We start from the raw sequence: 25989 nt of genomic DNA on the forward strand, positions 1-25989 counted from the left end.
AGAGATCTAAGATGGCCATAATTTAAAAATACATGTAAATCCATGACTATTCATTTCAGTGTATGACAAAAACCACTGCAATGTTGTAAAGTAATTAGCCTCCAACTAATAAAAATAAATGGAAAAAATAAAAAATTTAAAAAAATAAAATAAAATTTAGAGACCAGGAAGGAACCACCCCTGGGAGCCTTGGAGGAAGCATGACCCTGCCGAATCTTGATTTCAGGTTTCCAGCCTTTAGAGTTGTGAGAGAAAGAGTTTCTGGTATTTTAAAGCATTCAGTTTGTGGCAATGTGTTACCCAAGCCCTAGGAAACTAAATCTGCATCTGAAGGTGAGGGATCCTCAAGACCCAGACAGGCAGTGAAGCTGAGTGAGTGTTAAGTGTTGTGGTTATCAGAAACATTCCTTTTCATTCATTCCCGCCCACCTCCCTAGACATGAGCATGCACACACACACACACACACACACACACACAGAGGCACATTCCTAGTTGAAAAATTGCTTGGAAGAGTTAGTTTCAGTCTGTAGATGGCCTTGGGAAGTACAGAAGGAAAGAAATAAGCTTGCCTGCTCTGATGGATGAACACTGCATACACACTCTTGGAGGGAAGTGGGATGGATGCTGGGAGGGGCCCCCCAAAACCCCCCCCCCCCACCCCAGGGTACCAGGCTGCCTCCGGCCGTCTTGGGGAGAGGCGGCCTGAGAGAGGAAACCACGTCCCCAGCACAGCGCCACCCTTCATGGCTGCTGGAGCCTAGGGCAGTAGTGAAGTCTCCACATGTGAACTTCGAAGACCTTAATCAGAATGTGGGAAAGTCTCCTGCACAAGGACAGGGACAGGCCCGTCCTGCCCCAGTCTGATGTAGGCCATGGGGAAAGCCCATAAGAACAGAAGATGAAAGGATGAGGAGGACCCAGGGGGTGAAGGGAGGAGGGGGTCCAGCAGGACCAGTCAGGACAAGCCTCTTCATCAAAATGGAGCAAAGTTTCCCTGAGTCTTTAATATGGTGGGATGGTAGCTAAGATCTTAATGCCATTCCAGTCTTTTAGATTTGGTGTTTTTTTGTTTTGTTTTTTCTGTGTCCTCCTCGGAAAATTCCTTTTTATCCCAATGTTTGAACCTGCTCCAAATTCTCTTTCCCTTCTTTCTCGTAGAACATTATGCTGCCTCGTCGTTTCCATTTAAAATTCTGTATTTTATACATGGTAATTATTTTCTTTTTGTGGCTCCTGCTAACCAGACTGGAAGCTTCAGGAAGGTAGAGATATTGACTGGTTCACCACCATATTCCCCCCAGTTCAGACTGCTCAATCAATACTGTGCATATTAGATAGAATCTTGACACAGGTTGTTGGCATGGATTGAAAACTGGTGGGGATAGTGCAAATTTTAGATTATTAGACTATATCAAAAACAATCACCATGTAAATATTTGCATGGCAGGGAACATCCCAGTACTGAGATTACAAGGTGCTGCTTTGAAAATGCTGAAGACACTACTGTACCCATCCATGTGTTCCCAAATCATTTTCACCTGTAGGATTGGTGTATGTTACATTGATTTCTGTCCAATACATTTATCATCTACAAATGTAGATTTGTGAACTCACACTCACAGAGTGTGGTTGTCTTAGAAAGTCTTTAGCTTACCCCCCTCATCATCACCAGCCCTCCTGTGCCCAAAACTGTGTCAAATGCAGATGAAGTCCATGCACAGAAGACCCACTTCAGGTGGATTGCTGCTTTTAATCCTTTTCCTTACAGAAATTCTGGAGTCCACATTCACACTCATTCATAGCTTGGCTCCACCCAAACCCACTTAAAAATTAACGACAAGAATTCTTGATTATCCTGAAACCGGCCATCAAATTCAGTTAAGTTCTTCCTTCCCCAAAGAGTTTCCCATACACAGAGCGCAGAACCTAGCAAATGGATGATGACTGTCTCGGTTCCTATTTTCTCCTCTTCGATATTTCACTTACCACATCTTTTTACAGTGGTTTCTTTGAGCAGTTCTACCCGATCCTTTGGTGCCACCACCAAAGGATTCTTTTCTGATCCATCTGGCTATGCTTTCATCTTTAAATGTCTTAATCTTTATAGTATTTCTTTGGTTTAGAAGAGGTATAGCCAACAGAACAGAGACTGGATACTGAAGTCAGACTCTGATCATCGCAGAACCCTGGGAGCTTAGGAATCCTGACAGTTTGGTTTTTCTTGGTGGGCTCTTACCAATACCCAGCCCCTCCATCTGTTGCAGTCTCAGAATTGTAGCCTGTGGAGGAAAATGAAGGCGCAGTGTCTTCTCCAGTGAAATCCAAACCCTCTTCAGGGAATGATCTGATTTACCCTTCCGGAATGGTCTCTGAGGATCCTTTCAAGGGCCTTGCGTTTTCTCCAGGATCCAGTCCACGTACTCGACCACGTTGGTGTAAACACCTGGCCGCTCCCTTTGGCCGCAGCCTTCACCCCAACTCGTGATGCCCACCAGGTGCCACACCTCGTTGTGTTTACAGGACAGGGGCCCCCCCGAGTCCCCCTGTGACAAACAGGGAAAAGAAAAGGGCAGATCAGTTCAGACACTTCGCATCTTAAATGCGTTGTCCTGGGAGTGATGTCACCTGAGATTCTGTCTTGGCCCTTTAATAAACTTCAAAGAAGCAGATGACCTGCCCCCCGCACCAGTCTACCCACGGCAGATTTTAGGGTAAGGAAAAAACAAATCCACTGTGTTCCCTGCTCACTGGCAGAAGACTGTTTTTTACAAAATGCACCAAACAGAGGACTTCGCTGGTGGCCCAGTGGTTAAGAATCCATCTGCCAATGCAGGGAGGACTCGGGTTCGATCCCTGGTCTGGGAGCTAAGATCCCACATGCTGCGGAGCGACTGAGCCCATGTGTCACATTACTGAGCCTGAGCACTGCGAGCACCGCAACTCAGGAGTAGTCCCCGGGCCCCACAACTAGAGAAAGCCCCTACGCAGCCACGAAGACCCAGCGCAGCCAAATGTAAATAAATTAGTAAAAAAAATTAATTTAAAAAATTTTTTTAAAGTTTACTGCATTAAACATTCTAATTTGAGTTTTTCAAGTGGCCAAAGACACGGTTACCTTACAGGCATCCTTCCCTCCTTCTCTGTAGCCTGCACAGACCATCTTATTGGTTATTCTGTGCCCTCTGTATCCTGCCTGGCATTCTTCATTTGTCATCAAGGGTACCTTGGCTTTCTGGAGAGTATTTTGTATTTTGTCTAAAAAAAATTTTTTTTTTGGTTTATAAATAGAATAACCACATACATATAATATAAATTTAAATATATATACATATATTTAAAATCAAAACCACACCTATGTAAAAATCCAGAAGGAAAAAAAACTCAGGTTTAGTTCACAGACCTTTTGTAATTACAGAGTGTAGCTGCTGCTGCTAAGTTGCTTCAGTCGTATCCGACTCTGTGCGACCCCATAGACGGCAGCCCACCAGGCTCCTCCATCCATGGGATTCTCCAGGCAAGAGTACTGGAGTGGGGTGCCATTGCCTTCTCCGTACAGAGTGTAGACAAGATGTTATTCTCACTATTGTAGCACTTTATTCATGTTAATTAAGCTCAAAATTAATTATGGCTCTAACTGGAATTATTTCCCAGAGAAAATAATTGGATAGCAGGCTAAGACGTCTACTGAAAAGTGCTAGGTTTTGAATTAAATTTCATTAAAAGTAATGAGCCTTTAAAGAGATTGTCATATTTAAAATTTCCAATCAGGCGAGGTATCATCTTCATTTGGGTGATTTTCGCCTTTCCTTCCTTATGAATACACTTTCTGCAATTGAATAATGTTATTATTTTACTCTCATTTTAGCTGTGCAACTTGAGATAGCAGAAAACATTGTGATTAAACTGTGTTCTGTATCTTCAGCTATAGCACACAGAGAAATATAGTTTCTTACCTCTTAATTTTCTGTATCCCCATCCAGTCACCCAGCATTCAGTATACATCACATTTCTATCTCCTTTGGAAGGTAGGCATATGGGCCGTTGAGAATCTAGATTTTAAAAATCACAGTTCAGTTATCAGAAACAGAATACATCACATTTCCCAGGAAAGACTCTTCCTTCGCTTTCTATGATTAGGGTGTGTTCTCAGTTTATTATATTCGGGGTTTTGTTTTGCCTCTCTGTCATACATTTTCATCCCTCACGTTCAGAGTTATCTATCACACATCAAGGAGGAGGGAACAAGAGGGAGCCTCCTCCATTAACTGTCACTCTCATGAGGTCTGGGATCCTGTAGAAGCTGCCTCATCATTCCTGACCTGCCATCCTTTCTTCCTTAAAAAGGAGATGTAAGTCATCTTTAATATTACAATATATTATGAAGTCATGTCATCCTGTGCATCTGAAGAAAACTTGCCATTTTAACCCCTCCCCACAAAAAAGTAGATTCAATCATCAGGACAGCACATCGGTCTTTTATATGAATATGCATGTTTTTTTAATGTGGACCATTTTTAAAGCCTTTATTGAGTTTGTTACAATATTGCTCCTGTTGTTTATGCTCTGATTTTTTTTGCCTGTGGGATGTGGCATGTGGGATCTTAACTCCCAGACCAGGGATCAAACCTGCACCCTCTGTATTGCAAGGCAAAATCTCAACCACTGGACCACCAGGGAAGTTCCTAGCACTCAGTCTTAATGGACTGAAAGGGGAGCTTTGCAGCCCCTCTCCCTTTTTAATGACAGTAATATGTGGAGGGATTGCCAGGGTCAGGCCATGAATCTGGGAGTGTGAAGCTGGGCATCACTGTAGACAATTTGTTGTTTAAAATTTTCCATACCTGTGTAATTCATTGCGGTTTCTAGTTTCAACAAGGCAATATCATATCCACTTTCTGCCTTTTTATATTGATCATGAATTACTATTTCTTGAACCCCAAAGAAAGATGTATCCTCTTTTATTTCTGATTGATTTAAAATGCCGCTATAGACACGCAATACGTTAGGTGACTCGACCCTAAGGAGTAAGCAATAGAGGAAAAGAGAATTCCTTTAGCAAATAATTCCCAACATTTTGAGATACAGTGCTATTTAACTAACTATTCCTAGCTGGCTATTCTTTTCTGCCAGTGGGGGGCTTTTAGGTGGAAAGAAGTGATTTTCTGCTAAGATTTTTCAGTCACATAGTCTTCTTTTATGGAAGGTCCTGGGCTATCATTTACCTTATATGAAACACACAAACATCAATGAATACTTTTTCCACCCTTCAACACACACACACAGACACACACACACACACACACACACACACAGAGTTCTGGGTTCTACTTTCAGTGCTCCTGTTGATTGGCTGTGACCCTGAGAAATTCACCCATACTTTCTGGCATCCCACTGTCCATATGTAAAAGCTAAAAGACTATTGACCTCAAATCTTTGAGTTATGAGTAAGCTGCATACTGATAAAAATAAACCGAGAAAACCACAAATCTGAGTCTAAAAACAACCCAGAAGATACTGCGGTGCAAAGAGGAAGTCTGGTCAACTAAAATTCCCTGGGAATCACACACTCTGTATGCTCTCGATGGAGCTTTTATATTTGGCTGGTAATGAAAATGACTGAAGTAGGGAATCCAATATGATGATGTATAATAAACCCTTCTTTCTGTGTCTGGAAATAGAGTGAGGGGTAGGGAGAGAGAGAGGAGAAGGAGCGGGGGAGGAGGAGACAGAGTCAGAGGGGAGAGGGAGAATAAATGGGAAATTACATTCGGGAAGCGGGAAATTCTCTTTGAGTTTCCTGAATCCAAAGCCCAGGACAGTGCACAGAAGGTGATATACTCAACAGGAAGTAACCAGAAGTCCCCTGGGGATGTGTGTACATTTAACCAGAAAAGTAGAATATTATGGAGCCATGTTCCTGCACCTCTTCTGATGCTGGTATAGAATATGAACAGTTGTTCCTTTTTGCTTTTTTCCCCCCACTAAAACAGAAAATGAATTTAGCAAATAGGAAAGTTTACATCTTTTAAATAAAATACTAGAGTAGATTTAATATTAATATATGCGTGAGCGTGGTGAAGGAGTAAAACCAGCAATGGTACTGAACTCGTTGAAACAGTGAGCAGCTGTTAATATCCACTGGTTTCCGATGATGGCGCCTCCACACAGGTGTCTCTGGGTGGGTGATATCACGTGCAGAGTTATCTGCCACGGCCACTCTCCGTGAACAGACTGGGTTCCTCCAACAATTCTGGCCTTGATCTTGGTTGTACACACTACAACAGAAGGATTGCAGTGAGTAACTTCCTAAATCTTCATTTTCCATTGGTAGCTACGTTCCTTCAGGCTCATGGGGAAGAACGCCTTCCCTGGGTTCAATAATGTACCGTGACCTTCACTTGAAGATACTTTAGACTCAAGTTGGCAAAGCACAATATGAACATAAAACCTGAATGGGTGGGTCACCTTGTAATTGCACATCCCCAAATAATGCCTCAAATAATAGAGAAGGGCCGGGCAGCCTGGCATGCTGTAGTCCATGGGGTTGCAAACAATCGGACATAATCGAGCGACTGAACAACAAAATAATGCCTCCTCTGATTTCGAGGCTTACCCCCCCTCCAACAACAACGCCAGCATTCTTTTAAAGCGACAGTTGTCAAGTGTGGTCCCCAGACCGACCTCCCAGGCATGACCTGGGAATCTGTGAGAGATGATCACTCCTAAGCCCCAGCTTGGACGTGGTGAATCAGAAACTCTGACAGCGGACCCTACCCACCTAAGTTTTGATCCGCCTCACCGATGTTTGAGAACTGGTTAAAGGTGAGCACCGTGCGCTCACTTCGCAGCCTCTGTCCAGTTCCTGCCACTGCCGTCCCACCCCAGCTGCCCTCTGGACCAGCTCCACCCACGTCCCAACCCAGCTTCTCTTCTTGTTTGCGAACCGCTTCTGCCCTTTGGTCTTGTTGACAGATTGGGGTTTTATCTGCGACCCTTGATATTTCCGAGGACTTTGATTCAAACTCACCCCTCAGTTTATTTCTTGACTTGGAAAATTAATATGTCAGCAGTTACTAAACTATATTAACAACACGTAAATAAAGACCTTGTTAAGATGAGTTATAGATCTCGGTGTTCGTTTCTCAGTTCAAAGTGCTGAAAATACCCATCTTGGCCTTGTGTTTTGAACTAATAGATGTTTCTTTGGATGGCAATTTTGCTCTGTGTCTTCAGAAAGTTAAGTTATAGTATCAACCAATGACAGTATAAGATATAAACATCTCAGTCAGATATTCTCTTGTATATTAGCACATTTTTAATCTAATGCAGCAAAACGTAATCAATTCATTTCACTTATATCAGAAGGTGCATAAAAAGACATAAGATTTTATTTTCCTTTATCTTATATTTTCTGTTTAGCTGTCAGTCTACACCTGATATAGTCTGCAACCTTTAGAGACCAGAGTCCATAGATTCGTTAGAAAGGAACATAATGAAGGAAGGAGGGTAAAGAATGGATTCTGCAATTTAAGGTGTAAGTGCTGCCTCCCCTTTTTAAAACTATGTCACCATTACTGATGATAAAATCGGCTGCATCCTTTCTATTGCTTGGTAGCACCAGGACAACAGAAAGATTGTAAATGCTCCTTTTTGTCTTGGGTAAATTTATTATTAAGGAAAACAGAGAAGGTATGAGATACAACTCAACTGACTGTCTTTGTGAAGAAGCTAGAATCGTCCAAAGTCCCATCAGAGCCCCTCTAAACTCTAGGAAGGCAGAATTTCCCAGCTAGAAGGGTAATATTGGACACAATGTAACATTGCGTGTTCTACAAAACAAGTTCTGGCAACCTCAGGATTTATTTTTTCACCTCTCAGTAGAGCCAGTATTTCTGACACAGAAATTTTTCATACTTTGAAATCTACTACAAAGCATAATTATCACTTCCATTTCACTCATTAAATCTCAGCTGCAACTTAATTTATATTAGATTGTAATATTGGGCAGTAAGCAATAAAAGTCCAGAAACATGCAGTGTATGTAAATCAGTGAACACTAAAGTCGTCATAGTGACAATTTAGGGAGGAATGCGTGTAGGGAGAATGCTCCTTTTCTATCTCTTAGACAGTCTTGTTTGCCTACAAACCATCTTTTGTTACTATGCTCAGAAACTGGCCACTGGAATGGAAGTACTGCTGATCTGCCATTATCCTTTTTATATTATTATAGGTCTTGCTTAATATAGATAATCTTTTTATTTCCACTCTCTCATACTCATTGTTACAAGTTAATAAGGTTTTATTGTAACTTTTGCTAATATTCATAAATACTCTGAACACTTGCAGGAAATTTGAAGGCCCTGGAGAAGGAGTTACTGAGTATTTCTTGCATAGATAACATAATTTTCCAAACATAAGATGATTATTTATATTTCAATTAAAGATCAAGTAACAACAAATAGAAAGAAAATGACTAATTAAGAGGCTGGTTGATATTTCTATTATAAAGGATAATAAGAAAGATCATTGACCTTGATATCAACAAACAGATATAAAAATGTTAACTAAGCCTGAGCCTCACCAGGAAATACTGGTTATATAAATGTATCAAATTATAAAACGTTTAAGCGAAAAATGATAGTGGTGTCTGACTCTTAGCAACCCCATGGACTATAGCCCACCACGCTAGGTGGGCTATATCCCACCTAGCCTGGTGGGATATAGAGAATCCCCCATGGGATTCTCCAGGCGAGAATGCTGGGGTGGGTTGCCATTCCCTTCTCCAGGGGATCTTCTTGACCCAGGAATTATAACATATATTTAATTAATGCCAGGCAATGCAGAGTTTAGTTAAAGCCCAATATTTACCTTTAAAGCAGGTCAGCCTGATTGACAGCAGTGAAAATAACAGAAAATTGCAACTAGATTCATTGTTGTACTAATTTTCTCCCCTCTGTGGCTATTATTGATTCTCTTAGTCATGACATACTCAGTATAAAATAATTCCTTCAGGTTATTACTTTTTTCAAGTGACATTAAACTCACCATTATCCATTTTACATAATCTTAACGTGTATCCAGAGATGCTTCCTGTCCCATGAAGTATTTTCGTTGGAGATCCATTTGCAGAAAGTTTTAAGTAGCATTTACCCCTGCAGGTTGGAAGCAAAATGGTATAAACATAATGCATCTCTCAACAAGCTGGGACAGGAGCTTGACATATGGGACTTGACATATGTCTTACTTCCCTCCGTTGCATGATTCTTGAGATGGAGAATAGGTAAAGAATTGGCAGCGGATGCTGTTGGTACATGTTTTCTGGCAGGCTTCATGCCCGTCCACGTGTATGATGTCCAGTTCTTCTCCCAAGAAATCAGCGTTGCGATAGAATGAGGAATGGCAGAACACTGGACAGCAGAAGCACATATTGAGATGTGAAATGCAAAACCCTCTCACCCATTTGTTGACCTTGATCAGAAGAAAGAGCTTGCACTGATTACCTGGGACACTGTGCCGGCAGTTTTGTAGACTAAAACCAGAAAAAGCTTTGTTCTTTCTAAAGCGTGCGCTTGGCAATCCACTTGAAGATGTTTTAAGGAGACACAGATTTCTAAGAGTGAAAAAGGGAAGTAAAGAGGCACCATGTAAAACATATCAAAGAAGAAGACATTTTCATAGTGCATATAGAAATCAGTTCCTGTTGGTATTTAATAGGCAAGGTGTTCCCGTTTTGAAAGTACACCGAGTCAGACTCTAGGTTGCAGACAAATTTTCCAAACTGCCTCTAAATTTTCTGAGCTTGCTCTGTTCAACATCACCGTTCCTAGCACTTTCCTTTTTCATTTCCTTTCTCTCAACTTTCCTAGACTATCTCAACCATCCAAGAATTTTCATGCTGCCTAGAAATCTCCGACTCAGAGCTGTTGTAGGCTTAGTGAAGTCGCTCAGTCTTGTCCGACTCTTTGCGACCTCATGGACTATAGCCTACCAGGCTCCTCCATCCATGGGATTTTCCAGGCAAGAGTACTGGAGTGCGGTGCCACAGACAGAGATAAATGCAGGCTCCACACCCAGGCAGCATTTCTCTGGGACGAAGTAACCTTTCCTAACCAGCACAAAATCCCAATCCGGGTCAGTGATGTCCAACGGAGTTTTCTGCAATGAAGTGAACACTCCGTGTCTATGCTAGTCACTACAACAGCCACCAGCCAGTCATATGATGAATACTTGAAATGTGGCTAATACAGCTGAGGAAATGAAGATTTAGTTTTATTTAATATTCATTAATTCGAATTTAAGAGGCCAAGTCTTGGCTTGTAGCACCATGTTCTTCTCTCACCCTGTAATGATGATCAAATACCTCCTCTTATAGGTATTGATTGGGAATTTTATAAATGGAATATGAAACAAAAAGAACCATGATTAAGACAAAATAACGCCTTACAAAGGCATCTTTCTAAGTTCTGAAATTTTTAATGCCTTAAGGCTCAATCTTTGCCCTCCTTCTCTTTGTTCAATTTTTTGATGATCTCATCAGTTTCAGCAGCATTAATTACCAGCTGGGGATACCTAATCACTGACTTAAATCTCTCTTTTTAACTGCCAATTCAATATTTCTTTCTCATTGACTGCCAGACACCTGTTCCCTCTAGAAATCAACTCTTTAGGAAATCTTCCCTCATCTCTTCATTGGTATTTCCATCCTTCCAACTTTCTTGAGCCAAAAGTTGTGCAGCCATCACTGACTTTTTCCTTCATGCTGGTATTCAATCTGTCAGCAAATCTTACTGGCTCTACATTAACAAAGCTTGGGTACATATACACCATGGTACTCAGCCATTAAAAAGAATTCATTTGAATCAGTTCTAATGAGATGGATGAAACTGGAGCCCATTATACAGAGCGAAGTAAGCCAGAAAGATAAAGACCATTACAGTATACTAACACATATATATGAAATTTAGAAAGATGGTAACGATAACCCTATATGCAAAACAGAAAAAGAGACTCAGATGTATAGAACAGACTTGTGGACTCTTGGAGAAGGTGAGGGTGGGACGTTTCAAGAGAACAGCATCGAAACATGTATATTATCTAGGGTGAAACAGATCACCAGCCCAGGTTGGGTGCATGAGACAAGTGCTCAGGCCTGGTGCACTGGGAAGACCCAGAGGGATCGGGTGGAGAGGGAGGTGGGAGGGGGGACCGGGATGGGGAATACATGTAAATCCATGGCTAATTCATTTCAATGTATGACAAAAACCACTGCAATGATGTAAAGTAATTAGCCTCCAACTAAGAAAAATAAATGGAAAAAAAAACAAAACAAAACAATATATCCTAATCTGATCACTTCTCTTTTACTTCCACTCTGGCCCAAGTAGTACAAGGTTCTTAATCTATTGAGCGTACTTATCATATGTTAGAACCATATTGAGAAAATGAAAGTAACAAACATATTCTCATGTGACAAACCTAGTATTGATACTTCTGTAGTTATATCCTCCTGAGAGAGTCATTTCCTAGGCAGGTTGATAAGTCTAGGGGTGCCCAAGGAGAGAGGGGTCTGGAATTCTCAAGGAGAAGGAAAGGACAAACTTTTTTTCCCTCTACATTCCTTAGGATTATATAACAATAATGTATCCTGCTTGAGGAGAGTCTCTGGAAAAAAACCTTCTGGCTAATCCTGTTATCTTAAAATGTAACTTATGGGAATAGGTCTAGTGAGGTCTTTACAACCTCCAGACATTCTTTTGATTCACTGTAATAACTAATTAGAGTATATAACTCCATTGCTAACAATTGCAAGGGGCTACTCTTTCTGCCCCCTTCTGATGCCTATGTCAGAAGCTTTCTCTATCTCCTTTATACTTTAATACAACTTTATTACACAAAAGCTCTGAGCAATCAAGCCTCGTCTCTGGCCCCGGATTGAATTCTTCTCCTCCAGAGGCCAAGAATCCCGGCGTCTTTTCATGTGTCAGCAACAACCTTAACCCTAACCCTAACCCTAACAACAATCTTTCACTCCCTCGATAAAAAACCAGTCTTGCTTGATGGACAGGAGTTCAAGGGCTTATTTTGGCTGAATTGCTCTGGGGGACACTCTCCCCAGGAATGAACAGCCATGTCAAGCAAATGCCAAGGACTCTGAGAATTCAGATTCAGATAATACCTACAATCTAGATTTTTAAGCAGTCTTAAGATGATTTTTTAAGTGAATTTTGTTAATGGGGGCAACAAACATCCTTTTGATGATCATAGCAATTTCCCATGCTTTTATTACAGTTTCCTGTGTTAATATCCATCAGTAGGGAAATGGCCTAAATTCTCAAAGCTTCCTCCAGCATTATCCCCAATTCTTTTGATGAAGGCCGTTGTTTCCACCCCTCTCCACTTTGGATTTGACAGGTCACTGCTATTTCCAGCTCTTTGTACTCCAGGGTCAATGATCTTACACCAGGCATTGGCCTGAGATACCTCTAGTGACTGTCATTACTTTCTTCCTTCTATTCAGAACTAACAACTCTCTCGTTCTTGTCATTGTTGTTCGGTCACTCAGTTGTGTCCAACTCTTTGGGACCCCATGGACTGCAGCACACCAGGCTTCCCTGTCCTTCACTATCTTCCCGGAATTTGTTCAAATTCATGCCCATTGAGTGACTGATGCTATCTAATCATCTCATCCTCTGTCTCTCTCCTTTTGCTGAAGGCAAAGACCTCCCTAACCTAAAGAAAAGCAAGAGTCCTGTGGTCATTAAGTGGGAAATGGAAATAGAGGAGCTAGGATTCTTCCTTGCAGTTTTTATCTATTCTAGACCGACAGTTAGATAAAATTTGTAGTTGCTCAGAATTTTCAAGGATGGGTTTTGATCAACTGTTTTAAAAGGTAACACATGACCCTTAATCTTAGCTGCTTACCTTTCAGATGCTGTTGGCCATTCTTCAGACAAGAAGGTGAAAAACAGACAGCTGGGATGGTGAGTACAAATGCTGCGGCAGACAAAGGGATCTGGGGCCATGACCGTGTCGACGGTAATGTCCACAAATGCCGTTCTAGGGAAAATGTCCCTAATACAAGCTGCACGACAGAAGAAATCATATTCAGAAGGTCAGTTCATTGGTAGTGTCAGTAAAGGTAAAACCCTACTCACAGTATTTGTAAATTTCATATAAAAATTTGTTGGGAGATGAGGGAGGGATGAACAGGCAGAACACAGAGAAATTTCAAGGCAGTGAAAATATTCTGAATGGTGCTCTGATGATGGAAGCATGTCACTCTATATTTGTTCAGACCCATACAATGTAAGACTCCAAGAGTGAATCGTGATGTAAACTGTGAACTTCGGGTGATTATGATGTGATTATGATGTTGGTTCATCAGTTGTAACAAATGTACCTCCTGGTGAGGGATGCTGGTAATAGGGGAGGCTGACTACTCGTCTGGGCAGGAAATAACTTTATCCTTTCCTCTCAATTTTGCTGCGAGCCTCAAACTGCCCTAAAGAAACAAGGTCTTACTAGTAACTTTTAAAGATTTGTTTATCCCAAGATCTTTTACACACTTTAAAATTAGGATAACTGAAGTGATTGTTTTAAGCTTTAAATTCCAACATAAATTTTAATCATATAGAACATAATGAATTTTTTCTCACGAGGATGATAAAAGGTCAATGGGTCCATTTTTCATCAGTGAGCCCAAATTGGTATCCTAAGCAAGGCCCATTGTACATATCATTAGCATTAAATGGCTAAACTACCTCATTAAGAAAATAGTAGTTACCCAGGTTAGAAAGGCCACAGGACTTCAAAGAAAATCCAGATACCACTTCACGGAGCTTCGTTATGCTGTTTGGTGTCCCTGTTTGGGTGTTCTTCAACAGACAAATGTTACTGAATAAAGACCAAAATGGAAAAATATTTTATCCCTCCAAACGCAAGTAAGGAAAAATATAATAAAAAATTCACATTTAGAGATGGCCTGTGCGTGGAAGCTAAAGAATTGCTGGGAAAACACTGATCTGAGAGACTAGACAGCTGCTCTTGAGTCCCGTCTCTGCTGGGAGCTGGTGGTCCTGTGAATTTTGTCAGTTTTATTTTTTCATCAGTAAAATGACAGCTTTAGATGGGTAGTGACATGAAGAGTGGAGATGTAGGGATTAAAGACTTCTCAAGCTCACCTCAATTTTAGCATTTTACCTTTTCAAATAATACCTAGCAACTTCCGATGTCCTAGCTTGCTGTTCAATTTGCATTGAATCTTAACACATAAAATATGTAAAAAGGTGGGTTTGAGTTGAGCTAAAGATAAACCACAAAATCTTAATTATTGATTTGAGAGCTTCATCTTGTGTTATCATTCAGTGCTTTTCTTCAAGTAAATCTTTAACACTTTATTTCCTCTCATCACTTTTGTGAATGTTAAAATCCAAATACTAGTCATTTTGAGTTCTTCTTTCATTGTTGGATTTCAGATAAGCATACTGCATGTGTGTGCTAGGTCACTTCGGTCATGTCCGACTCTCTGCAACCCCATGGACTTGTAGCCTGCCAGGCTCCTCTGTCCATGGAATCTCCCAGGGAAGAATACTGGAGAGGTTTGCCCCTTCCCTCTCCAGGGGATCTTCCCAGCCCAGGAATTGAACTCACACCTCCTATGGTTCCTGCATTGCAGGCAGATTCTTTACCCCTGAGTTACCAGGGAAGCTCCAGATAATTGTAGTTCCCTATACAAATCCAGAATATCTCAAATATTTCTAAATTAAAAAGTTAATGATATTTTCCCTAAAAATATTTCTTAAGAGAAAAGAGGTTAATCAGTTTCAAATCAGATCCTCTTATATTTTTTACATAATAGATTTATCCCTGGATTATTTCAAAATCTAGTATGGGGACAAGTTTTAAAGTATTTCACACTGGTTTCAGTTACTTTGTCCCAGGTGGGGAACTGTTATTTGGGAGGACATCTAAGTAGGTTTTTCTTTTTGATTCTACAAGTTCAGACTGTAGCACCCTTTAGGCCAAGAATGGAACTGACTGACCAATGCAACTGTTTTTAAAATTGCCAATTAAAAAATGTAACACTCTATAAATTAGCAGCAGACACAGGGTCAGTCCCTGGGTCAGGAAGATCCCCTGGAGAAGGAAATGGCTACCCACTGCAGTATTCTTGCCTGGGAAATCCCATGGACAGAGGAGCCTGGTGGGCTATAGTCCATGGGGTCACAAAAGAGTTAGACATAGCTTAAGAGACTGAACAGCAACAATAATAAATTAGCTAGGAGGTGGATTTAACATTTTTGGTAAGTGTCACTGAAAAGCTGATTCTGTATTATAAAAGGAAGTGCATCCAAGTTGAACTTTAAATACATTTTTCACCAAAAAATCTATAGTATTAGTATTTTTAAAATTGTCTTGTATGGGTTAAAAATAAAATTTGACATCAAGTTGATAGGAAAAAAAAAGAATTCCATTTTGTTTTCCATCAGTCCACAGCTCACTCACCGATCCTTTATGCTTGGAAAGTATTTTGTGGCGAATGTAAAAAAATGACAATGCGTGTCATCTGTACACCTCTCTTGGCATTCCTGAGCACTCTGGGTAATAGAGCTATTATAGTTCATTCCCTTCATGTTTAGGTCCACATACACATCTTTGTTGCAAGCTGGAAATAAAATCAGAATATATGATTATTTTCCAGTCTCTGGGGTCAAGTCTGATAATTCAGTCTCAGCCACTGTTCCTCCAGACTTACTCTTTCACTGATTTTTTCTCAGAAATCCTCTAGTTTCATTTTAATCTACTTAATTCCTACTCCTCCTTGGAAACAGTAAGAGAATGCCAGGGTCCTTCTTACACTGCAGCAATGTGAGATGAACATTTCTGCTTCAATTTTATGAACTGGCCTCTCTTGTCTCCTTAACTCCACTAATGGACTGATTCACTAGTTAACCTATACTAGTATCTATTTCACTATTATGGCAATGTCATCTCAACCTTTATAGCTGCTTTCCTTGATTTGAATTAATATATTTAATAAGGACTTTGATATAAAACTTCAAGCTGGAAAGGAGAGGGGGAAAAATGAATGATGAACTGATGTAGTTGGATGTGTCTGATGAGGTAAATATTAATGAACTGTAATAGGGTGGGGCTTCCCAGGTGGCATTAGTGGTAAAGAATCTACCTGCCAGTGCAGGAGACACAAGAGATAGGGGTTCTATCCCTGGGTCGGAAAAGTCCTGTAGTGTAGGAAATGGCACCCTCCTCCAATATTCTTGCCTGGAAAATTCCATGGACAGAGGAACCTGGTGGGCATGTCCATGGGGCCACAAAATGTCAAAAACATGACTGATTGATTAAGCATAAGCAGAACATAATGCGGTGGTGGGGAAGACACGCGTGTGTGCTCGTTTTTACTCTATGTGAAGGGTACTTCACTGAGAGGCTTTGTTTCCATACCGCAGGATTTTATTTTATAGCCATAAAACCATAGCTGGTGTAACTACATGTATACATCACAGTAACTAATAAATATCAATTCTAGAAAGACATCTTACCACTTATTTGGTGCAAGCATTGCTTGGAAGAATATCCAGAAATTGCTCCTGTCATATTCACCATCGGCAGTGTTTCTGTAACACTGTCTTTCAGGATGCAAGTATACCTGTTTGTTTTTTTTTAAAGAAATAACATTACTGGGTGAAAATGTATGTTTTAAAATAATGGATCTTAAAAGTCAGCCCAGAGAGAGTCAAAGAGAAGGAAACAAACTCCTCTATCTCATGCCAAAACAAATATTTCTTAAGAGACTGTGAGTTTGGTTTTCATTCCAACACCCTGACATTGGAAAGAGGACATAAAATTTTCCTTCCAAACAAGAAATAGGAGTGGGTGAACTATGACCTTTTGGTTAAATGCAGCTCTCTGCCTGTTTCAGTATATAATTCATGAGCTAAGAATGGTTTCTGTAGTTTTCAATGATTATATTTTGAATCATTATATAAGTACTTATATAATATCCTTGATTTTGCTATTGGATCCACAAAGCCTAAGATATTTACTTTCTGCCTATTAAGAAAAACTTTGCCAACCTCAGTCATAAATTCTAGAATAGTAAATTTTATAAGTTCAGGGAACTATGTAAATACTCTGAATGCAGCAATAGTGCATAAAGATGTTGACAATGTCATTCTGCAGTAAAGCTTTATTATTAAATGTTAAACTCAATATGAAAATAAAAATGGTAGGTGGAATGTCCCAAGATCTTTAAGAATATGACTATAGAGACAAAACCACCAAATGTAATTTGTGAATCTTGATAAGATTCTGGTTAATTGCTATAAATTACATGGGAAGGACAACTGAGATGATATAAAGGGAGTCTCGTTAATTTTTAATGTCTTTTGTGTACGATAATGTATGCTGAAATATTTAAGGGTGAAATATTATGATGGCTTCAAATTATTTCAAATGATTAGACATCTATACATACATAATAGAGAAGAAAAAAATGGCAAAAAGTCTTGGGATGATATGAAATCATTGTACTATTCTTTCAAGTTACTTTTATAAACAATGAATTTTTTTCTAATAACATCATTGAGGGAAATGTACTAATTTGAATAATATAAAATATCAATAATCAATGAAAGGCAAAGAACAAAATGATGAACTGGCTTTAAAGTAGAAAAAAATCAGATGGAGAGTATCGTCAATATTGAGACCACAAGAGAAGTTGGAAAGTCCACACTGAGGGGCATGTCTGTTCCTCTGGCCCTGCCTAAATGCTACTCTTTCTCCTGTAAATATTTAATATTTCAGTTGAACGAAGATACATTTTCCAATGTTCACATTAAGTTTTATAAAATGGTATATGACTATTCATTGTTGGTAATTGTCTGTCATATACAATCTATTTCCTCTATGCAGAAAAGCAAACATTTACCACTTGGTAGGATCTTCTGATGATGATTCAGTCATGAAAGTGAAGAGCAAACACCTTGGATGGTGGGTGCAGACGATCTGGCAGTGCTTGGCATTCGGCGTGAAAACCACAGTGACGTCTCCTCCTTTAAAGTAGGCATCTTGGAACAGCGTGGTCACACACTCTAGGTTGTAATACATGACATGTGTGATTTTGGATTTTATGGGGCACATGTCTGATCAGGTAATAATCTCACAAAGGCAAGTGAAATAGGTCTACTTAACGGGAAATATGTCAGAACTTAGAAATCAGGGCCATCAACACTTTTAGTTTATTGGATAAGCAGCCGCAGATAGAAAAGAAAATTATAAAATGGCATGTGTGTCTCAATAGAACGGCGCTTCTGAGTGATTGTCTGGAGATGTGGGTGCTTTGAGAGTAATTGATTTGATTCTCAGATCTTTTCTGGCAAAAATGCCCTCTAGGACCCCATCCAGGTCTAGAATGGTCTCTGCTTTTCCTTTCCCCATCTCTTCTCTGTGTCTAAACACCACGCTTGTGTGAAACAAAGGCTCCGTGTAGCCTTTGGGTAGCCACTCAACTTTGTGTACCTACTGCTTTGGGTAGCGTTTGATGGCCCTTGATGGGATAAGGTATCATATCACTTCACTCTTTTAAATGGACCAGTTCAGTTGACCTACAACACTATGTTAGTTCCTGTTGCACAACATAATGATTGGATATTTCTGTACATTTCAATTTATCATGATGACAAATCTCGTTACCATCAGTCACCATACAAAGATAGTACATAATTATTGACTATACCCCCCACACTCTACAGTTTATTACTATGAATCATTTATTTTGCAGCTGGAAGTTTGTACCTCTTAATCACTCTCACCTATTTCTCTCTTCACCTTACCACCCCCTCTCTGGCAATCACCTGTTTGTTCTGTGTTTCTGTGACTCTATTTCTGTTTCATTATGTTTGTTCATTTGTTTTTAGGACTTAACATAGCATTGTACATCAATTATACCTTAAAAACAAACATTTTTTAAAAAGAGATCAGATTTGTGTATACCAGAGACAGTCACTGGAGGAAAAGAATATTGGATATAGATAGTCAAAAGGGGGATTTCCCTGGCAGTTCAGTGGTTAAGACTTTGTGCTCCAAATGCAGAGGGCATTGGTTCGATTCCTGGCTGGGGAGCGAAGACCCTGCATGCCGCATGGCACGGCCAAAAAAAAAAAGTCGAAAGGTGCAAACTTCAAGTTATAAGATAAATAAGTACCAGAAATGTAATGTACAACACGATAAATATGATTAACATTGATGTACATTATATGTGAAAATTAGAGTAAATTCTATGAGATTGTATCATAAGGAACACATTTGTTTCTGTTTCTTTAATGTTGTATCTATATGAGATGATGGATGGTCACTGAATCTATTGTGGCCATCATTTCATGATGTATGTAAGTAAAATCATTGTGCTATACACCTTGAATATATACAGTGCTGTACATCAATTATGTGTTAATAAAACAAAACCAAACAAATAAACAGGTCATTTTAGTAACAAAAACTTTAGACTCTTGGAAAAATTACTGAAGCCCCTTCTCTAGTGGCTCAGATGGTAAAGCGTCTGCCTGCAATGCGGGAGACCCGGGTTCAATCCTGGGTCAGGAAGATCCCCTGGAGAAGGGAATGGCAACCCATTCCAATACTCTTGCCTGGAAAAATCCCATGGACCGAGGAGCCTAGTAGGCCACAGTCCATGGGGTCGCAGAGTCGGACATGACTGAGCAACTTCACTTTCACTTTCCACTGAAACCATAAATAAGTTAAAAATACAAACAAAACTAAATTACATAAAATTGAAATTTTCTGTTTCTAGAATGAAACATCTAATATTCCAGATTGTGGATTTTTAGGTCATTATTATTTAATCGCTGAATAAATGTATTGGAGTTTTTAATCTTGGTATATTTTCCTGGACAAATACTAAGATACAACCCTTAAATATATAAGTATATATATATATATATACATATATATAACAAAAATTTAAATATTTTGGCAGAACAAAATATAACTCAAACTTATTGTAGCAACAAAAAAATAAGTAAAACTAAAAATAAGTGATTTTATCACAGTAATAATCAACATGCCAGTAAGTATGTGGAAAAGTACATAAGTAAAGAACAGTAGAAATTATCACTAGAGGCTTATAGGATTATGTAGTCCATGGACTTAAATGGGGAGAAATTCCAACTTTATTTTCACTAACTTCTAACTAAAATATGGCATATCTTTCTATGACTAGTGTAAGAGCAAAATGCATTAGTGTCCACAGGACCTGTGCCTTCATCATAATAAAAATAGCAGATTTGAAAACACTACAGTTTCAGATATCTCAAAATATCATTATCACTCATTACTAGTTTGATGGTAATTACCATGCAGGTTTAGACCCACCACTAGACCTCCTTAAATAAAATATTAATAAGACAATGTGTGATTTTCCCTTTGGGGTTTATGCCCTCCTGTTTTCTAATGCACAAGTCAGGGAACCAAGCTATTTCCAGTCCACACTAAATATAAAAGTCTACTTACCACCAGCAACTGAGGCAAATAAAGTGAAATGTACCATTTGATATAATAAAGTCATCCTACAAAAAATGAAAAAATGTGCATATGTTTAGCACATAAGACATGAATTTATAATTAATTTACTGACATCAGAGTTTACAAGAAATTTGGAGGGAGAGGAGTAAATAATTCAATAGTGTTCACAGAGTTCCTTATCATAGTGCTGAGTTTTATCTTCCCCCCAATCCTAGAATATTCCTCAGTACGGTTATTTGTGCCGTGGTCAACACGTTCACCATTGGGAGGAAGCAAGGAGTTAGAGAGAAGTGTTGTCCCCTTTCCTTCCTTCGCTCCCTCTTTTTTGCCTCCAACTTACTAATTTTTTTTTTCCAACTCACTATTAATCGGACATTTCTCATGATCATCTGACCCTCTCTCCATCTCAATTTTTCCATGTTTATCTTCTCTTCCAATTCATTTCCTTTCTTTCCACTGTTGAAGTTTCTTTTCTAAATCTATCAAAGAAGCTATAACTGATTTTCTACTTCTAAAATTTTCTATTTTTAAAATGAGGTTGCAAATATATTCCTAGATTGTCTTGGTCTTATACACACATACTTATCCCCACAAAGCCCTGAGTTGACATCTCTATGGAAAACTTGAGACAGTTCTCCTGTCTCAAGGGAAATCTATGAGACAGATCATCTTCTGATGTGTATATATTATTCTTGAATATCTTTTTAATTTCTAAAATACTTGCTACTGAGTACAAACTATTACTCTTCTTTCATTCTGCAATCTCCTCCCACCTTGCTTAGGATATTAACTAAAAACTTCCAAAATATTAAATCAGACATGTTTTATTCTCTATCGTAAAAAATTTTTAACTCCACAGAAAAAGAAACTTCAAGGAATAATTGTTTGAGGGACATCTTAAATGATAATTTTTGAAATCATACCTGAAACACCTTGTTTGTTGCAATTCTTAATAAGAATGTTTTTTGTCTTCCAAAATGGCCATCCTCTTCTAAATGAGTTTTTGCAGGTACTGTTCACTTAACTTTAATATTTACTTTTACTGATTCCCAGTGTGATGTAACACTGTTTCCTTATGAAGAATGCCTGTGAAACTCCTTAAAATCTTTGCATATCAAACATGTACCCTGGTAGAGGTGCTTGCTTTTTCAATACACTGATTTTTTTTCTCTCTTGTTTTACTGTGTATTCAAACAAGTGACCCAGAGAGAAGCTTAGAGAACTTAAATTTGCCCATGTGCCTTAACCATTGGGCAAACTCAACATGAGGGTGCCTGCTGGCCAAAGCTGCACTTAGCCACATTTTCAAATAGCAACGGTTAATCATTAATTCCAGGCTAACTGGAGTCTCATCATCTGAAAAGAAAACAAGGGAAGTCTGATGGACTTACTGACTTTTGGAACAGTAGAGAATTGCAACTCAGCTGTTCCAGGGTTGTGGAGAGGGTGGGGCCAATTGTAGATCCCTGCTCTTTTGCAAGCCCATTTCCCTTTATACAGTGTTACCTCCTTGGAGACCTGGAAAGAGAGGATTAGTTGTATTGAGCACTAGTAACTCAGTGGTAAAGCATCTGCCTGCAATGCAGGAGACCCAGGAGGTGTGGGTTCAGTCCCTGGGTTGGGAAGATCCCCTGGAGGAGGAAATGGCAACCCACTCCAGTGTTCTTGCCCGGGGAGTCCCATGGTCAGAGGTGCCTGGTGGGCTACAGTCCATGGGGTCACAAAGAGTCGGACACATGGAGTGACTAACACTTTCACTTTCAGGGAACTAGATCCCATGCGGTAGGCCCAAAAATAAATAAATAACAATAAAATTACATTTCAGCTACACAAAACCATATGTCTATAATGCACTGTTTTTTATGCAGTTCGAACATAAAATAGCAAATTTATGCCAGGAAAGCTTTTTGTGGAAAACCAATACATGAAATTATGTAAGGTCCTTATATCCTTGTACTGTTTACTTCATGAAACCCTATCTCTATCCTAAAGCCTTAGTACAAAGATTATAATGATAAGCCTCCAACTCTATTGAGAGAAACAGAAAGACTCTGACAAGTGATATACATCATTGGGACACCAAATAATAGTTTCCTAAATTTGGTCTCGCTAAATTAGTGAAATTTCTAAAGCTTTCGAAATAATATAAGGATTCTGAAATATTCTTGTCTATTCAAATGAAAATAGAATAAGAGTCTTACCTGCATAGGAACTCTTCCATAGTAAACAGAGCTTCTTTTCATATAGACACCAAGTATTCTAAGAATTCTCTTCAACCAATGTTTTGCACATTAGAATTCTTATGTTAAATGCTTTTATCTTAAAGTTTTCTCTCCCCCTACTCCCACAGTGAAACAGAATGCTTTTGAAACTTAATGAAAATATGGAATTACTGGACAAAATCTCAGGAAAAATCTAGAACTTGGTCTAGAGAGACCCAAGGATAAGTCAGAAGCTGGAATCCTTGGTGGCCTAAAATTCTCTGTCTGGGACAGGAAAAACACACAGGGGCACTTTCTCAGTCCCAGCCAACATCAGCTTCATCTTGGTGCTCCCTTCTTATCAAGATTCACTTTGAAGAAAAGCACAGACTCCCACGTCCTGAAATCCCTTCCTTGCTGTCCCTTTTCATTCTCTTTTAATACTGACCTTTCAAAGCTGGCATTACTAATATTTGGGCCAGATAATTCCTTGTTCTGAGGAGCTGTTCTGTTCATAGTAGGTTGTTTACCAACATCCCTGGCTTCTACTCACTAGTACCCTCATCATCCAGGTGTGGCCACCAAATGTCTCTAGATGTTGCCAAAAGTCCCCTGGCTGGGAGTGTGTCCAACTGAGAACCGATGCTTTAGATGATAATGAAAATAGAGAATGATGGCTGTACATGCTCCTGTCATTTTTTATCTTCCTCATAATACAACATGATATGGACCTAGGATACATCATCAGTTCAGTTCAGTCGCTCAGTCGTGTCCAACTCTTTGTGACCCCATGAACCACAGCATGCCAGGCCTCCCTGTCCATCACCAACTCCCGGAGTTTACTCAAACTCATGTCCATCGAGTCGGTGATGCCATCCAACCATCTCATCCTCTGTTGGCCCCTTCTCCTCCTGCCCTCAGTCTTTCCCAGCATCAGGGTCTTTTCACATGAGTCAGCTCTCCGCATCAGGTGGCCAGAGTATTATAGTTTCAGCTTCAGCATCAGTCCTTCCAATGAACATTCAGGACTGATTTCCTTTAGCATGGACTGGTTGGATCTCCTTGCAGTCCAAGGGACTCTCAAGAGCCTTCTCCAACACCACAGTTCAAAAGCATCAATTCTTCGGTGCTCAGCTTTCTTTATAGTCCAACTCTCACATCCATACACGACTACTGGAAAAACCATAGCCTTGACTAGATGGACCTTTGTTGGCAAAGTAATGTCTCTGCTTTTTAATATGCTGTCTAGGTTGGTCATAACTTTCACCTAGGATATGAGTGCCAGTCCTAGTCCTGACTCTGTCCTTGCAGGTGACCTTGAACTAGTCTCTTTACCTCTTTGGGCCACCATTGCTTCATCTTGAGTATAAAGACGTCCTCACTCATTAGACATGAATGCCCATTTATAATGTATGAGATGTGAATGAAAGTGGCTCCCACTTTAATACATTTTAAGTATACCTTAGAGGTTTCCCATACCTCAGTGAGGATTGAGACAGATGCTGGAGCCCTGGGCTAACCTCGTATCATATGTGTACATGTGCTGGGCACTCCACGGGTTCCTATGCTGGCAGCTCAGTGCTGGCTTCCAGGCTCGGTGCTGCCCCACGCCTCCCTGCCCATTTGCCCTTGTGAAGCTTAAGTCATGCCAGCCTCTGGCCCTCTTAGCCTCTTACACACATCTCTGTCTGTTGACGCTCTTACTGTGTGAAGTGCTGGTTCTGTTCCCCCTTGTACTGAACACATGATGGGTAATAAAAAGACCAGTCCAGCACCATTGGTTCCAGTTGGCAACTTTAAAATGATCAGCATATCCTGGAGGAGCTTCACATTTAAAGCTCTCCTCTTTTGCCCAAAGGAGGTCATTCCCTAACCAAGAGCCAACGGTAAAAAAAAATAGATAAATAAAAAAAGCCCAAGGATTACACTGCAAGCCCTTCAAGTCCTATTCAAACATCCTTTAGGACACTAGTAGCCAAGATAAAAGATTTTCACTGCAAACCACTTTTTTTTTTGTTTTTAAATATAAAACAACCCCCACAGTATCTGTGTTGCACTCTAAAGTCAAAGTTGAAGTTGTGGGGGTTTGTTTTTTTTAAATCATTTCAGGGAATCCAGCTGGATATTACAAAATCTGGGGAATTTATTTGTGGAGTAAGCCCTTAACCCTTCAGTTTCCTACTGTGTGGTTTATGAATAACTCAGACCTTGTGGTTTTCTTTCCGGCAGTCCCCTCCCTCTTTAGTTCTTTCTACCTCTCAGTGTGTTTGTGAGCATAGAAGGAAAAACTCAACCTCTTTTAGGAACTTTGCTTTTCTATTTTTCTAATTCATTTACGCAGTATTTTGTGAATGGTCAAATTCTGTGTCAATGTCAAGTCAGTTCAGTGGAATGGAATATAACTACTTGATATCAGTTGTGGTGGGTGGTCACTGACAAGTTTGGAATTTATGTTCCATAAGAACTGATATTCATTCCAGGACTGCTTCTGACCACCAGGAATTTACCTGTTACTGCCTTTGGGTTACTATTGCAGAACCCAGTATCCACTATGTGTGCTAAGTCACTTCAGTCGTGTCCAACTCTTTGCAACCCCATGGACTGTAGCCCGCCAGGCTCCTCTGTCCTTGGGATTCTCCAGGCAAGAATACTGGAGTGGGTTTTGAAGCCCTCCTCCAGGGGATCTTCCCGACCCAGGGATCGAACCTGTGTCTCCTATGTCTCCTGCATCGGCAGACATGTTCTTCACCCGGGAAGCCCACTGAACCCCCAGCAGATCAGACCCCCTGCCTTTCACGAAGGCCACATGAGCATCTTGTGGCAGAAGCCACGCCCAGACAATTGCACCCCACAGGTCTCCCCTGCATGGCCAGTCTGGAGCCCTGTGGCAACACCCAGGGAACCAAGGTAAGAAGCCTGTATGGGAAGCTGCGCTGCTAATCTTCCAGGTTCAGATAACCCATCTCTTCCTTGCAAAAGTGCATATTTCACTGGTTTCTTCCATTCCACTTGGCAGAACAAAAATCCAAGCTCACTGGCTCTTCACCCCAAGTGAGGCAGGCAGTAGTGGGTATGAATGACCGTGGAGGCTGAGAGAAGAATTTATTATCCCTGGGATAGCCTGAGTTCTGGAGGCAGTGCTAAGGTTAGAATGATCCCAGGCAATGTGCTACAACCTGGAGTCAGTTGTCCTCCCTTCTGTTTCACTATCAGAATAAAACACGTTAA

At 40.0% G+C, this 25989-nt stretch overlaps 1 protein-coding gene across 1 annotated transcript; it reads right to left on the reverse strand.

The window, feature by feature from the left end:
• Positions 1 to 1731: 1731 nt before the first annotated feature.
• On the reverse strand, positions 1732 to 21799 carry F11 (coagulation factor XI). Its single transcript, XM_020889942.2, has 15 exons — positions 21484 to 21799; positions 20549 to 20604; positions 17949 to 18111; positions 16561 to 16667; positions 15506 to 15665; positions 13785 to 13894; positions 12923 to 13082; positions 9502 to 9611; positions 9246 to 9408; positions 9047 to 9153; positions 6108 to 6276; positions 4843 to 5018; positions 3955 to 4050; positions 3117 to 3256; positions 1732 to 2544 (listed from the first exon to the last, which is right to left on the reverse strand). The coding sequence occupies exons 2-15, from the start codon at positions 20601 to 20603 to the stop codon at positions 2383 to 2385; spliced, it is 1878 nt and encodes a 625-aa protein (XP_020745601.2). The 5' UTR covers position 20604; positions 21484 to 21799; the 3' UTR covers positions 1732 to 2382.
• Positions 21800 to 25989: the final 4190 nt, after the last annotated feature.

The sequence above is a fragment of the Odocoileus virginianus genome, chromosome 32 (genome assembly GCF_023699985.2).
Source record: "Odocoileus virginianus isolate 20LAN1187 ecotype Illinois chromosome 32, Ovbor_1.2, whole genome shotgun sequence".
Taxonomy (NCBI): Eukaryota; Metazoa; Chordata; class Mammalia; order Artiodactyla; family Cervidae; genus Odocoileus; species Odocoileus virginianus.